At 44.6% G+C, this 16,174-nt stretch overlaps 1 protein-coding gene across 2 annotated transcripts in view; it reads left to right on the forward strand.

The window, feature by feature from the left end:
- The window catches only part of aamdc (adipogenesis associated, Mth938 domain containing), a 51,043-nt gene extending 35,464 nt beyond the window's left edge, over positions 1-15,579 (forward strand). For both annotated transcript variants that reach the window (XM_060826332.1, XM_060826331.1), the window contains exon 4: positions 12,263-15,579. In XM_060826332.1, the coding sequence (XP_060682315.1) occupies positions 12,263-12,403 (141 nt within the window). In that variant the 3' untranslated portion in view covers positions 12,404-15,579. The remainder of the gene's footprint in view (positions 1-12,262) is intronic.
- Positions 15,580-16,174: the final 595 nt, after the last annotated feature.

A 16,174-nucleotide genomic window follows, 5' to 3' on the forward strand; every position in this document is an offset into this window, starting at 1 on the left:
TTTCTTAACTGAAAATGTGTTACTGGAAAGGTGTAGCAGGTCAGGCAGCATCCAAGGAGCAGGAGAATTGACGTTTCAGGCATGAGTCTTTTCTTAACCCTCAGAAGAGGCCTCACCAATGTTCTGTACAACCTCAACATGACATCCCAACTTCTGTACTCAAAAGGTCTGAGCAATGAAAGCAAGCATGCAAAACACCTTCTTAACCACCATGTCTAACTGTGATGCAAATTTCAAAAAATGATGTACCTGAGCCATTAGGTATTTCTGTTCTACAACACTACCCAGGACCCTACCAATAATTGAATAAGTCCTGCTGTTGTTTGTTTTACTGAAATGCATTACCTTGCATTTATCCAAATTAAATTCAGTTTGCCACTCCTCAGCCCTTGGACCCAATTGATCAATATCTCTTTGTAACCTTAGATGATCTTCTTCACTGTCCATTTTACCACCAATTTTGGTGTAGTGGAAAGATTTGCAGATTTAAGAACAGTTTGGCTAGGCAGGAAGCCTGCCTCATTATGACCATAATCATTTCCAAGCCTGCTGATGGATGATGCTTAATCATAGAGTCATAAGTCATAGTTATATCGCATGGAAACATATCCTTCTGTCCAACTCCTCCACATTGACCAGATATTCTGAATTGATCTAGTCACATTTGCCAGAATTTGACCCATATCCCTCTAAACCCTTCCTATTCATACACTCATCCAGAGGCTATTTAAATGTTGTAATTTTACCAGCCTCCACCACCTTCTCTGGCAACCCATTCCATACATACATCACCCTTTGCACGAAAAAATTGTCCCTTAGATCCCTTTTAAGTCTTTCCCCTCTCACCTTAGATCTATGCCCTCTGGTTTTGGACTCCCCTACCCTGGGAAAAAGACCTGACTATTCACCCTCTCCATGCCCCTATTGATTTTCCCAGAATAGGCTGGGGCTATTTTCCCTGGAGCAATGGAAGCTGATGGGTGATCTATAAGATCACCCTTCAGCTTCTATCATTCTAGGGAAAATAGTCCCAGCATTTTCAGACTCTCCCTATGGGTCAAGCCCTCCAATCTTGGCAACACTCTTGTAAATCTTTTCTGAACCCTTTCAAGTTTGACAACATCTTTCCTATAGCAGGTCTATATGGAAGGAGGGTTTTCTCTGCACCAGTGGTCCACACAATGGAGCAGGCATGACTATACACAGCACCAAGCATCTGAATCTCACCTGAACTTTGTCACTGTGGCAGTGCTGTCTTAACAACTGGCTGGAGAACTGAGAGCAATCATGCTTCATCTGTTTATGGGCCGCCCTGTTTCATTTTCCAGAGGATTGAAAACTAGTTCTCTGCGGATGAAGATTCACTGGACTCAAAATGTCAACTCTATTTTCTTCCCATAGATGCTGCCAGACCTGCTGAGTTTCTCCAGAAATTTCTATTTATTTGTAGTGTCCAATGTTCCATTAAAAATTGGCCACCCACACCCAAGACTACTAGCCAATCGAAAGGCTCGCAGCCCAGCTGCTTCCGCATTGCTCCGAGAGCAGCAGCCAGATCAGGGACAGTGCCTGGAGAAAAGGGTACAGAGGAAGCATTCTGAGCTCCCAACTGGGAGTCGGGGGAAGAAAGAGGGTGCAAGTGGGAAAGAAAATAGGTGAAGGGGAAGAAAGGGCCACAAGTTTTGGGGGAGAGAGAAAGGCTAAAGATCTGGAGGTCTTTGAGGACAAGAGGATGCAACTTGGGGGTCATCGTGGAAGAAAGCGGCTGCAAGATGGGATGAGAATAATAGTCCCTGCAAGGGGGGTGAATGCAAAGGAAAGAGAGCTGCAAGGATGGCACGTAAAGAAGGAATGGCAGCAAAAGAGTTTAGAAGGATCTGTCAAAGGATCTTTGGTGAATTTCTGCAGTGCATCTTACAGGTGGTACACATTATTGGTCCTGAGTATTGATGGTGAAGGGTATACATGCATGTGGATGTAGCATCAATCAAGTGGGCCACTTTGTCATATTTGATGTCAAGCTTCTTGAGTTCAAGCTACAGGCATCCAGACAGGTGAGGAATATTCCATTTCACTCCTGATTTCTAATCTCTGCTATTATGAGGAAGGGAAGAAAATCTCTGAACAGAATGGTCACGTTTGCACTGATTTGAAGATAATAAAATATCAGAACCTGGGAAAGTTGTCACTTCAGTCCTTAGCTGAAAATGTGTTGCTGGTTAAAGCGCAGCAGGTCAGGCAGCATCCAAGGAACAGGAAATTCGACGTTTCGGCCCGAAACTCGAATTTCCTGTTCCTTGGATACTGCCTGACCTGCTGCGCTTTAACCAGCAACACATTTTCAGCTCTGATCTCCAGCATCTGCAGACCTCACTTTTTACTTCAATCCTTAGACAGCTTTTCAGTCAGTAAGGGAATCCAGGACAATAGAGATAAGGTAGAAAACGTGGAGTTGAGGATGATTCGATTGGCTGTGCTCAAATTGAATGGTGGAGCAGGAACGATGCGTCAAATTCCCTGCTTCTGTTCCTCCATCTTATAGTCTTATTTCAGTGAGGCCGAGCTGAGGATCAAAGTTAGATCATTTACTAAAATGAGACATTTTGGAATTAAAAGATGACGAGTTAACATTCCATAAAATTGAGCGAGATGAATTGTCCCAACTTAGAACTAAAGCTGAAGAAGAATTACATCCGAAACTTCGACTTCTCCACCTCCTGATGCTGCCTGGCCTTCTGTGTTCTTCCAGCCTCCTTCCTGTATATTTTGGATTCCAGCATCTGCAGTTTTCTTTCTGTCTCTAGAATAAAGCTCAGCATCGAACAGGTCCCAGCTGCCTTGCATTCTGTATCTCTTAAACTGTCCTGGCCTACCAAGTGCTGGAAAAAAATAGTGATGCAAGAGTGACAGAGATTGCAGTTAAGAAAGCCAGCCAGGTGATGTCAGTATTACCCACCTGATGTCAGGAAAATGTCATTAACCCAAGCTTTCTAATGGAGTAAGTGATGATGCTCTATGAAACCTGAGTACAGAATTAGTAACAGAATCCAGATCCCACAGCCCCATTCATAAGATCATACAAATTAGCAATAAGAGTGGGCCATTCAGCCCTTGAGCCAGTTCTGTTCATCATTAATATCGTTGCCGATTTGATGTAGCCTCAATTCTACTTTGCTACCAGTCCCCCGTAACTCTGCTATCATCAAAGTAGAGAATACATAAAAAAAATCCAATGATAGCTGTACAATGGGAAGAAATAGGAGGAAAGAACATGGTGAATTTCCAATCACGAGGGAAGCAGTACCAAGCAAATTAATGACATGTTTGTATATAGTTATTTTTAACATTTTACATTTTTTATATGAAAAGAATATTTTTAAGGCAGAGGTAGATTCCCTGTTAGGCAAGGAATTCAAGGTTATCAAATATAGTGAGAATGTAAACACAGATCAGCCATGATCTTATTGAAGGTGTAGCAGGCTCAAGGGGCCAAATAGACATCTTTTATTCCTACTTTGAATGTTTGTAGGTATATTTGTAGTGCTCTGTGGATCCCATCATTGCAGCTGGTTGAATTTAAATGCAATTCATAAATTTGTAATTGAAAGCTAGACCATGATACTTTCATCAATTATCATAAAATTCCATTGGTTCACCAATATCCTTCAGGGAAGGAAATCTGCCATCCCTACCTGTTCTAGCCTACGTGTGACTCCAGACCCACACAAATGTGTTGGTTGTTGAATGCCTTCTAAAATAGCCAAGCAGACTGCTCAGTTTTAAGACATTTAGGGTTGGGCAACAAATATTGGCCTTGCCAGTGATGCTCACATCCCACATCAAAAAGATTGCAGTGACAGGTTTAACTTATAAGGAAAGGTTATCCAATGGAGTTTAATAAATAAGAGGTGATCTCACAGATCCTTTGGGAATTTGACAGGGTGAATGCTGAAAGGACGTTTCTTCCTGTAGGAGAGACTAGAACTAGGGGTCACAGTTTATATTTAAGACAATGACAAGGTGACATCTTTTCTCTCAGAAAGCTGAGAGTATGTAGAACTCTCAGCTCAATTGGACAGACAGCCGGTTTGCAATGCAGAGTAACTCCAACTTTATGGGTTCAGTTCCTATACTCTGTGAGGTTACTATGAAGGTCCTGCCTTGTCAATCTTGCCCTTCACCTGGTATAGTTACCCTCAGTTTAAATTTACTATCTGTTGTCTCTCTCTCTAATGAAAAATTGTTCTCTTGAACTTTGGCAACTTTAACTACTCATTTCTCCAGAAAGCAGTGGAAACAGAGTCATTAAATACTTTAAGGAGAGATGAATAGATGCTTGCCAATAAGGGTTATCAGGTAATAGTTGAAAAAGTGAAGTTGAGGCCACAATCCAATCAGCCAAGGAGCTGGCTAGAGGGGCCAAATGGAATACTTCTACTTTCAAATTCATTGTTGGTAATTATGATTGCAAAACAAGAAATAATGCTAAATTAAACTCTACAATTAAACACCACATAATTTTAATAAGCCATATGTATCAGATATTGCTAAAATTATCATAAATGTTGGTCCAAAACGTGGAAGAAGTTTTTAAAGTTTTCAAATTGATGAAAAATGTGAATGGAATAATTAGGGATATTCACAGAACCCTTAGGTTCAGGAATCCTGGTTGAAAATGCTGTTGGAGGGTCAGTACTGAGGGAGCACAACACTGTCAGAGACTCAGTGCTATGACAGTGCAGCACTGTTGGAGAGTCAGTACTGAGGGAGTGCAGCACTGTCAGTGGGTCAGTGCTTAGGGAATGCAGCACTGTCAGAGGGTCAGTACTAAGGAAGTGCAGCACTGTTGGAGGGTCATGGCTGAGGGTGCACTGCGTTGTCAGAGATTCAGTATTGAGGGGTGCAGCACTGTTGGAGGGTAAGCACTGAGGGACTGCAGCATTGTCGGAGTATAAGCGTGGAGGGTGCACTATGTTATCAGAGATTCAGTATTGACAGAGTGCTGTGCTAAGAACCATAAGAAATAGGAACTGAATAGGTCATTTAGTCTCTCAAGCCTGCTGTGCCATTCAGTAGGATCATGGCTAATCCAACATTCCTCATGTCCCCATTCCTACGTTTTTCCCTATAACACTTGATTCCTTGACTGATCAAGAATCTATCTATCCTCGCCTTAAATATACACAAGGATTCTATCCTCACAGCTCTCTGTGGCAAGGAGTTCCAAAGACTCTCAATGCTCTGAGAGAAGAAATTACTCCTCCTTTATTCTGCGGCTATGCCCTCTATTCCTCGACTCTCACATGAGGGAAAACATTCTCTCAGCGTTTACCTTGTCAGGGCCCTTAAGAATCCTATCTGTCTCAATGAGATTGCTTCTCATTCTTCTAAACACCAGTGAGTAGATTTCTAACCTGTTTAGCCTTTGCTCATAAGACAGTCCTCCACGCTGGGAACTACCCTAGTGAACGTCCTCTGCAATAAAATTATACCTTTTCTTAAATGTGGAGACCCAATCTGCTCATAGCACTCCAGATTTGGTCTCACCAGCAGCATGTACAGTTGCAGTAAGATTCCTTTACTCTTCTATTCTAACCCTTTGAAATAAGGGCCAACATTTCATTAACCCTCCTGATTACCTACTGCCCTGTGTGCTATTTTTCAGTGTTTCATGTAAAAGATCCCCAAGACACTTTTTGTTGCAGTTTTCTCCAATTTAAACCATTAAATAATACTCTGTTCTTCTGTTCTCCCTTTCAAAATGAACAGCTTTTCACACATTACTCTCCTAATTAGTAATTTTCTACCCCCTTAACCTGTCAAATCTCTCTGTAAACTGTTTATATCCCTCTCCCAACTTGCCTTTCCACCTATTTGCTTCTTTCCTACAAGTCATTATTATATATTTCTGGAATTTAACATTAACTTTATTGTTACATGTACTCAAATGAGTACAGCAAAAAGTGTACAAAGTTGCTGCTTACAGTGCCATCTTAGGTACAAAGGTTCCTATTGTAAGCAGTTGCAGTCCTAGCACTGATCCCTGTTGAACCCGACTGATGACACTTGGCCAACCTGAAAAAGAACCCTTTATCCTCACACACTGTTTCCAGCTCATTAGCTAATTCTCTATCCATGTCAATACAGTACCACTGTGGGCTTTTATCCTGTGACTGTTGGAGCACTGCGCTGTCAAAGGGACGGTGAAACAGGAGCACTGCTCTATTCGAGAAACGGTACAGCAGGAGTGCTGCAGTGTTGACGGGACAGTGCTGCGGAAGTGCTGCGGACCCATACTGCGAGAGCGCTGTAGTGTTGGAAGGCCCATACTGCAGGAGTGCTGTCATGTTGGAGGGCTAATACTGCAGGAGCGCTGTCATGTTGGATGGCCAGTACTGCGGGAGTGCTGTCATGTTGGAGGGCTAATACTGCAGGAGCGCTGTCATGTTGGATGGCCAGTACTGCGGAAGTGCTGTCATGTTGGAGGGCCAGTACTGCGGGAGTGCTGTCATGTTCAAGGGCTAATACTGCGGGAGTGCTATCGTGTTGGAGGGCCAGTACTGTGGGAGCACTGTCAATGTTGGAGGGATAGAACTGCGGGAGCGCTGTCGTGTTGGAGGGATAGAACTGCGGGAGCGCTGTCATGTTGGAGGGATAGAACTGCGGGAGTGCAGTCGTGTTGGAGGGCCAGTACTGTGGGAGCGCTGTCGTGTTGGAGGCCCAGAACTGCGAGAGCACTGTCGTGTTGGAGGGACAGAACTGCGAGAGCACTGTCGTGTTGGAGGGACAGAACTGCGAGAGCACTGTCGTGTTGGAGGGATAGAACTGCGGGAGCGCTGTCATGTTGGAGGGCCAAAACTGCAGGAGTGCTGTCGTGTTGGAAGGCCAGTACTGTGGGAGCGCTATCATGTTGGAGGGCTAATACTGCGGGAACATAGTCGTGTTAGAGGGCCAGTACTGTGGGAGCGCTGTCGTGTTGGAGGGCCAGTACTGTGGGAGCGCTGTCATGTTGGAGGGCCAGTACTGCGGGAGCGCTGTCATGTTGGAGGGCTAATACTGCGGGAGTGCTGTTGTGTTAGAGGCCCAGCACTGCGGGAGCGCTGTCGTGTTGGAGGGCCAGTACTGCGGGAGTGCTGTCATGTTCAAGGGCTAATACTGCGGGAGTGCTATCGTGTTGGAGGGCCAGTACTGTGGGAGCACTGTCAATGTTGGAGGGATAGAACTGCGGGAGTGCAGTCGTGTTGGAGGGCCAGTACTGTGGGAGCGCTGTCGTGTTGGAGGCCCAGTACTGCAGGAGCACTGTCGTGTTGGAGGGACAGAACTGCGAGAGCACTGTCGTGTTGGAGGGACAGAACTGCGGGAGCGCTGTCGTGTTGGAGGGATAGAACTGCGGGAGCGCTGTCATGTTGGAGGGCCAAAACTGCAGGAGTGCTGTCGTGTTGGAAGGCCAGTACTGTGGGAGCGCTATCATGTTGGAGGGCTAATACTGCGGGAACATAGTCGTGTTAGAGGGCCAGTACTGTGGGAGCACTGTCAATGTTGGAGGGATAGAACTGCGGGAGTGCAGTCGTGTTGGAGGGCCAGTACTGTGGGAGCGCTGTCGTGTTGGAGGCCCAGTACTGCAGGAGCACTGTCGTGTTGGAGGGACAGAACTGCGAGAGCACTGTCGTGTTGGAGGGACAGAACTGCGGGAGCGCTGTCGTGTTGGAGGGATAGAACTGCGGGAGCGCTGTCATGTTGGAGGGCCAAAACTGCAGGAGTGCTGTCGTGTTGGAAGGCCAGTACTGCGGGAGCGCTGTCATGTTGGAGGGCCAGTACTGCGGGAGCGCTGTCATGTTGGAGGGCTAATACTGCGGGAGTGCTGTTGTGTTAGAGGCCCAGCACTGCGGGAGCGCTGTCGTGTTGGAAGGGCAGTACTGCGGGAGTGTTAGAGAGGCAGTTAGTGTTTCCTCTGCCTAAAGATACTGCTGCACTGTGTCATTCCTAATGCATTGTTCAGTGAGTATAAAGAAAGGAAGAGAGATCTATCATTTGAATAGCACCTTTCATGACTTGAGGAGAAATCAACACAGCTCAAAAGTCAAGGAAGTACTTCTTCAAGTGCAGTTAATGTTATAATGTCAGAAACATGGTAGCCATATCACAGCAAGCTCCTATCACAGTCATTGTAATGATGATCAGATTCATCTGCTTTGGTGATTTTGGTTGAAAGACAAAGATTAGCCCACAACATCAAGTAGAACTCCTGTGTACCTATTCACACTGTAGAATCCACTTGAGACAGGAAGGATTTCAGTTTAATCTCTCATCTGAAGAGTATATTCAAGGTGGAGGTCAATAGGTGTTTGGTAATTAAAGGTTATTTGGATAAGGCAGTAAAGTGATGGATGGGTTCATCAACAGTGCTATCAAAACAAAATTTGCTTAACAATAACCTACTCACTGATACTCAAGGTCTGAGTCCTAACTTCCATACAGCCTTGGTCCAAACATGGACAAAAAAAACTGAATTTTGGGGTGGGGGTGGTGGTGGGGAATGTATGTGTTTGTAAGAGTGTGTGTGAGAGTGACTGTCCTTGACACAAGATTTAGAGTCACAGATTCTTGGAGACGTACACCATGGAACTAGACTTTTCAGTCCAACATGTCCATGCTGACTAGGTATCATAACCTAATCTAGTCCCACTTGCCAGCACTTGGCCCATATCTGTTGATTTTCCTGCTCCTCGGATGCTGCCTGACCTGCTGTGCTTTTCCAGCACCAGTCTAATCTTAACCCTTCCTATTCATATACCCATCCAGATGCCTTTTAATTGTTGTCATTGTACCAGCCTCCACCACTTCCTCTGGCAGCTCATTCCATGCATGCACCATCCTCTGCATGAAAATGTTGCCCCTTCGGTCCTTTTTAAATCTTTCCCCTCTCACCCTAAACCTTGTCTATTTATCCTAACCATACCCCTCATGATTTTATAACCTCTATAAGGTCACCCCTCAGCCTCTGAAGCTCCAGTGAAAACAGTCCCAACCGATTCAGCCTCTCCCTATAGCTCAAATCTTGTAAAGGAGGAGAAAGTGAGGACTGCAGATGCTGGAAATCAGAGTCGAGAGTGTGGTGCTGGAAAAGCACAGCAGGTCAGGCAACATTCAAGGAGCAGGAGAATCAACATTTCTGGCATAAGCCCTTCATCAGGAATGAGGCTTGTGGGCTGAGAGATAAATGGGAGGGGGAGTGGGGCTGGGGGGGGGGGGGGAAGGTAGCTGAGACAGCAATAGGTAGATGAAGGTGAGGAAGAAGATGATAGGTCAGAGAGGAAGGTGGAGCGGGTAGATGGGAAAAATGATGGACAGGTCAGAAGAGTGGTGCATAATTGGAGGTTTGCGACTGGGATAAGGTGAGGGGAGGGGAAATCAGGAAACTGTTGAAATCTGCATTGATCCCGTTTGGTTGCAGGGTTCAAAGGCAGAAGATGAGGTGTTCTTCCTCTAGGTGTCAGGTGGTAAGGGTTTGGTGATGGAGGAGGCCCAGGACCTGCATATCCTTGACAGAGTGGGAGAGGAACTTGGTGTTCAGCCATGGGGCGGCGGGGTTGGTTGGTTGAGGTGTTCTCTGAAACAATCCACAAGTAGGATGTAGAGGAGACCCCATCGGGTGCAACGAATACAGAAGATGACATTGATGGAGGTACAGATAAATTTCTATTGGATATGGAAGGATCCTTTGGGGCCTTGGACAGAGGCGAGGGGAGTGGTGTGGATGCAGGTTTTGCACTTCTTGCGATGGCAGGGGAAGGTGCGGGGAGTGGGGTGTGAGTTGGTGGGGGGCATGGACCTAACAAGGGAGTTGCGGAGGGAATGATCTCTCCAGAACACTGATAGAGTTGGGGAGGGAAATATATCCCGAGTGGTGGTGTCCGTTTGGTGGTGGTGGAAGTTGCGGAGGATGATGCAATGTTTACAACATCCTTGTAAATCTTTTCTGATCCCTTTCAAGTTTCACAACACCCTTCCAATAGGAAGGAGACCAGAATTGCACACAATATTCCAAAAGTGGCCTAACCAGTGTCCTGTACAGCTGCAATATGACCCCCCAACTCCTATACTCAATGGCCTGACCAATAAAGGAAAGCATACCAAACGCCTTCTTCATTATCCTATCTACCTGCAACTCTACTTTCAAGGAGTTCTGAACCTGCAGTCCAAGATCTCTTTGTTCAGCAACACTTCCCAGGAACTTACCATTAAGTGTATAAGTTCTGCTCTGATTTGCTTTTCTAAATTGCCGCACCTCGCATTTATCTAAATTAAACTCCATCTGCCACTACTTAGCCCCTTGGTCCATCTGATCAAGATCCCATTGTAATCTGAGGTAACCTTCTTTGCTGGCCACTATACCTCCAATTTTGGTATCATCTGCGAACTTACTAACTATACCTCCCATGTTCATATCCAAATCATTTATATAAATGACGAAAAGAAGAGGACCCAGCACCGATCCTAGTGACACACCGCTGGTCACAGGCCTGCAGTCTGAAAAGCAACCCTCCACCACCATCTCTGTCTTCTACCTTTAAGCCAGTTCTGTATCCAAGTAGCTAGTTCTCTCCGTATTCCATGAGATCTAACCTTGCTAACCAGTGTACCATGAAGAATCTTGTTGAACACCTTACTGAAGTCCACATAGATCACGTCCACTGCACTGCGCTCATCAATCCTCTTTGTTTCTCTTTCAAAAAACTCAGTCAAGTTTGTGAGACATGATTTCCTACACACAAAGCCATGCTGACTATCCCTAATCAGTCTTTGCCTTTCAAATACATGTACAGTAAATCCTGTCCCTCAGGATTCTCTCCAACAACTTGCCCACCATCGATGTCAGCCTCAGGTCTCTGGTTCCCTGGCTTTTCCTTACCACCCTTCTTAAATAGTGGCATCACATTTGCCAACCTCCAGTCTTTTCCGGCACTTCACCTGTGACTATCAATGATACAAATATTTCACCAAGGGGCCCAGCAATCACTTCCCTAGCTTCCCACAGAGTGCTAAGGTACACCTGATCAGGTCCTGGGGATTTATCCACCTTTATGCGTTTCAAGACATCCAGCACCACCTCCTCTAATATAGACATTTTTAAAGATGTGACCATCTATTTCCCGACATTCTATATCTTCCACATCCTTCTCCACTGTGAGTACTGATGCAAAATACTCATTTAGTATCTCCCCATCTCCTGCGGCTCCACACATAGGCTGCCTCACTGATCTTTGAGGGGCCCTATTCTCTCCATACTTACCCTTTTGTTCTTAATGTATTTATAAAAACCTCCATTTGACTGTGTGTAGTATCAAGGAGCCCTCGCAAAATGAGAGTCAATGGGAATCAGGGGAAGCTCCTTTGCTCGTTTAGAGTCATGTCTAGCAAAGAAAGGCAGTTGCATTTGTTGGGGTTCTGTAATTTCACTCCAGGGCATCTCGACCGCTTCACAAATGATCTTCCCTCCATCGTAAGGTCAGAAGTGGGATTATTTGTTGATTGGACTGCACAATGTTCAACACATTATTCACAACTTTTTGGATAGCAAAGCAGTCCACCTCCAAATGTGGCAAGACTTGGACGATATCCAGATATGAGCTGACAAATGGCAAGCACATTTGTGCCCCTTAAGAGCTAGGTAATAACCATTCCCACCAAGTGAAAATCCAAGCTCTTTCCTGCCTCAGAAAAGCACGGCAGGACAGGCAGCATCCGAGGAGCAGGAAAGTCAATGTTTCGAGCATGAGCTCTTTGTCAGGAATGATCGGCTGTACTTTTCCAGCACCACATGTTTTGACTCTGAACACTAGAGTTTTGTGGGCGTGTGGGCAGTGGTTAGCACTGCTGCCTCACAGCGCCGGAGACCCGGGTTCAATTCCCGCCTGTGTGACTGTGTGACTGACTGTGTGAAGTTTGCACGTTCTCCCCGTGTCTGCGTGGGTTTCCTCCGGGTGCTCCGGTTTCCTCCCACAGTCCAAAGATGTGTGGGACAGGTGAATTGGCCATGCTAAATTGCCCGTAGTGTTAGGTAAGGAGTAAATGTAGGGGTATGGGTGGGTTGCGCTTCGGTGGGTCGGTGTGGACTTATTGGGCCGAAGGGCCTGTTTCCACACTGTAAGTAATCTAATCTAATCTAATCTAATCTAGTTGTCAAGATTCAGTGGCCAACCAAGGTGTTGGTTTTCACCCCTGATATTTTCTCTCTGTCATTTGTTTTTGTGCTTTGCAGGTTCCTTCCAAAACGCTGGAGTATCTTAAGAACAAAGGAGTTGAGGTGAAAGTCCTTCAGACAGAGGCAGCTGTGCAAGAATACAACTTGTTAGCCAGTCACGGTGTACGAGTAGGAGGCGTCTTCCACTCCACTTGCTGAAACAACAAATCAAACAATGCCAGGCACCCTGACAACACTTTGGCCATAGTGACCGTCCCTTGGTTTCACCACTTGAAATGTGGTCTCTTTGTGATTGTTTTCTTTGTGGTGTGCAGTTTGAATTACTTAAACAGGAGGAGAAAAGGCTTTGATGGGTGTGTATTACACAAAAACAATTCCCGTTTCAAACTGGACTGTCCAGTTTCAGTGTTGACTCTGGCCTTCTGCACATTCAAAACTGGAGGACAGAAGGGTCATTTTTACCTGCTGTCCTCAGATTTTTTTAAAAATTAAAAGTATGCATTGGGAGACCTTAAATCCTCATTCCCGAGGTTGTGCATAGTTAAGACACGCACTTTCCCATTTTGGTTAGACATGAAGGAACTGACTAAGGAGATCCCATTTCAAGAATGTGTTATCAGTATGGTTTCCCACTGTGTGTAGGAGATGATCAGGCTGGAGAGAACAATCTCTCCTTCTGACTGTGCTTGAGTGAATCAAATCTGCAGTTGCACTGAGCTTGCATGTTTGATGTCCTGACCCAGAATGCTACCATTTAAATTCCTTTTGCCTTTTATCTTGGTAATAGTTCCTCAAATTGATTATTTTTGTTGTTATCGATGTAGATTTCCTAATAATTGCCATCTATCTGTCTGCGGTTGGCTGAATTGCACATGCACCTGTGAAATGCAAATAGCCGGCCGGATGACTGCAGAATAGCTATCTGCTGAATCAGACCACTTTGAGATTGGTTATGATTGAGTGAGTGACAGGAATTCATTCTTTCTGGTCAATAATTCTCAGAGAGACATGAAAATACGCAAGGAAAAAGCCTTGTCGCCCCTTTGAAGGGCGACGGTAGGATAGTGGTAATGTCACTGGACTAGTAATGCAGAGGTCCAGGCTAATGCTCTGGACACATAGTTTCAAATTCCACCACAGTACTTTGAAGTCAATTAGTGAATCTGGCACTGAAAGCTAGCCTCTGCAATACTAGTACAAAATTTTGAGAGCGTGGATAGTAAGAGGCCTTTCCCCAGGATGAAAAGGTCAACTACACGAGGGCACAGGTTCAAGGTGAGGGGGAAACTTTTAGGGGAGAAGTGTGGGGAGAACTCTTCACACAGAAGGTGGTGCGGAACACACTGCCAGTGGAGAGGATGGAAGCAGACACGTTAGTAATGTTTAAGGTGTACCTTAATAGACACATGCTTGTGAGGCGAACAGAAACTGCACATGGGCAATAAGTAACAGGTCTACATAAGGATTAGAATCAGCACAGGCTTGGTGGGCAGAAGAGTTTGTTCCAGTGCTGTACTGTATTGTAATGGTGACCATGAAATTAACATCCATTTTTGTAAAATTCCATGTGGAAGAAAATCTGCCATCCTTACCTGGTCTGGCCCTGCATGTGACTGCAGACCCACAGCAATGTGCTTTTGATTCTGAACTGACCTTTGAATGGTTGAGTAAGCCCTCAATTCAGGGTGGTCAGGGCTGGGTAACAAATGCTGCCCTTGCCAGCAACACTCACATTCTATGAAAGAACAAAAAGGAAAGAAAAAAATCATCTGAAACATGCTAGATAAAACTCAACATTATCAAGTGGAGACACAATATGACTAGGAAGTGTTTCTTGCATTTTATGAGCCTTGTCTGAATTTTGATTCTGATAACTTCAGTAAAACTCTGAATTTTTCAAAGAGTGACTCCACCTCCTCCCCATGCCCAATTTCACCCCATTATCTAGTTCTTACCAGGTTACTGTTTGTGATAACTTGCTGTGTTCAAATCAGATGTTGCATTTCATATTTTGACATCACTTCAAAATTAATTGCCAGTAAAGCAATATAGGACATCTTGAGCTAGTGAAAGAGGCTACATAAATGCACATTCTTCAAATTAAGATTGGCAAGATGATTTGTTTAATCTCAGTTAACAGTTCTATGCCAGAACAGTCCTGGTAAGGGATCGAGCCAGGATAAATCCCCATTTAAATCCCCTTCTCTTTCTGGAATTAGCTGTTCTCAGTTGGGACAGATGCTATGGCATGGTTCCAGGAGCCAAGGACTGTAAAGAGGGAGGAAATTAATCAGAGTCCAGTTACCTTTTTGTAATCCAGTGCTCACCTACTGGAAAGGCATTAATGTATTGCATAAGGTCAGGATTGGACCGCATCATGCTTTTCTCATGATACCTTGCCACTGTACTATTCACTGGCCAGGCCATCATCTCAGGGAGGTAATAGAGAATCCATGTACCAATTAAACCATGTTCTAGCATATGGCCATTGCTTAAGGATAAGGATAATATTGTAGGAGGAGGAGGAGAAATTGATGGTCTTGATACAAGGGAATGGTACAGATATTTTCTGAATGTTAGCATTACCTCAGGAGCAGTATTCTTCTCTTTGAGTGCAAAGTCCAAGCTGATATTTTCAGTGCAGAACAGAAGTAGTGCTGCACTGTCAGAGGTGCCATCTCTTGGATGGGATGTAAACCAGGCTCCTTCTGAGTGGACATAAAAAATCTCACTGGAGCCATTTAGCAAATGCAGAGTTTCCCCTTATATACAAGCTAACACGTGCTTTAACCAAACTCACTGCATAACAGACTAACATCTGGACATTTACAGTATTAGCATTTCTGGATGCTTGAGATGTGCAGATTGGCTTCCATATTTTCAGCATGCGCTACTGAACAAAAACTTAATTGGCTGGGAAGTGATTTGAAATGCCTGAGACAGTGAAAGTGCAGTATCAAATGCAGGCTGTTATTTCCTTGCCTTGTAAATATTTCTTTCTGATGGTCATCTTCCCTCACCCAACCTACAGATTCATCCCAACATTACAAGCCCTTTTGCTCAGTCTGAAATGTGTGCCTGATAAGTTTCATTTTTAGTTTTAATGGCGTAATGGTCACAGCTTCTTAAACATACAGCACAAAGAAGCCTAGACAGTGTCTGCCAGCTTTCGATGGTAGAGGTAGCAAGCAATTCACTACTTGAAGGATAATGTTAGAATTTGTTCATCTAATGTTTTGAGTCCGTATTCATAGTGAGCCTTGGGAATATAGGTTGATGGAATGTTTTGTCAAGCAATAGGAAAGAAACCTGAGAGCAAGTGTAAATGGACTTGTGAATAAATAGATAACTAATAAAGCTATAGTCTGCACAAAGTCTCTAGACTTTTCTTTAAACTTTTCACATAACAGTAAAGTTGACCACTGTCAGATGTCTTATCATATTTTCCAGCACCAAAGCACTGCTTCCATACACTCACCAGCCATCCTTAGGGCACACGGACCATCTTGCAAACAGGGCTCTTCATTCCCCAATTAGATTAACCTTAATGGCTTATATGTGAAAGAACCTTAATTCCTCTTCTTCCCAACCCTGTACATCCCTCCCTAACTTGTTTATGGGAGATGGTGATGTACTGGCAATGTAATTGGACCAGTAATCCAGAGGCCCAGGGTAATTCTGAGGAATATTGGTACAAATCCCACTAGGGCAGCCAGCAGCATTTCAATTCACTTGAGAAAACATGGTTCGGTGATGGTGACCAAGTCAACTATTGTCGATTGTCATAAAGACCCATCTGCTTCACTGGTGTATTTTTGGGATGCCTCACCAGGGTAGGAAGCTGGAAATCAAGCCTATTAGCCACAGCTCAGTTCACATCTCACAATCAGAAAGGTTTGGATTAAAGACACACTTTGGAAACATATAATCCTTTCTAGCATTCTGATGTAGTACTAAAGGTACACTGTA

This window comes from Hemiscyllium ocellatum, chromosome 6 (assembly GCF_020745735.1).
Source record: "Hemiscyllium ocellatum isolate sHemOce1 chromosome 6, sHemOce1.pat.X.cur, whole genome shotgun sequence".
NCBI lineage: Eukaryota > Metazoa > Chordata > Chondrichthyes > Orectolobiformes > Hemiscylliidae > Hemiscyllium > Hemiscyllium ocellatum.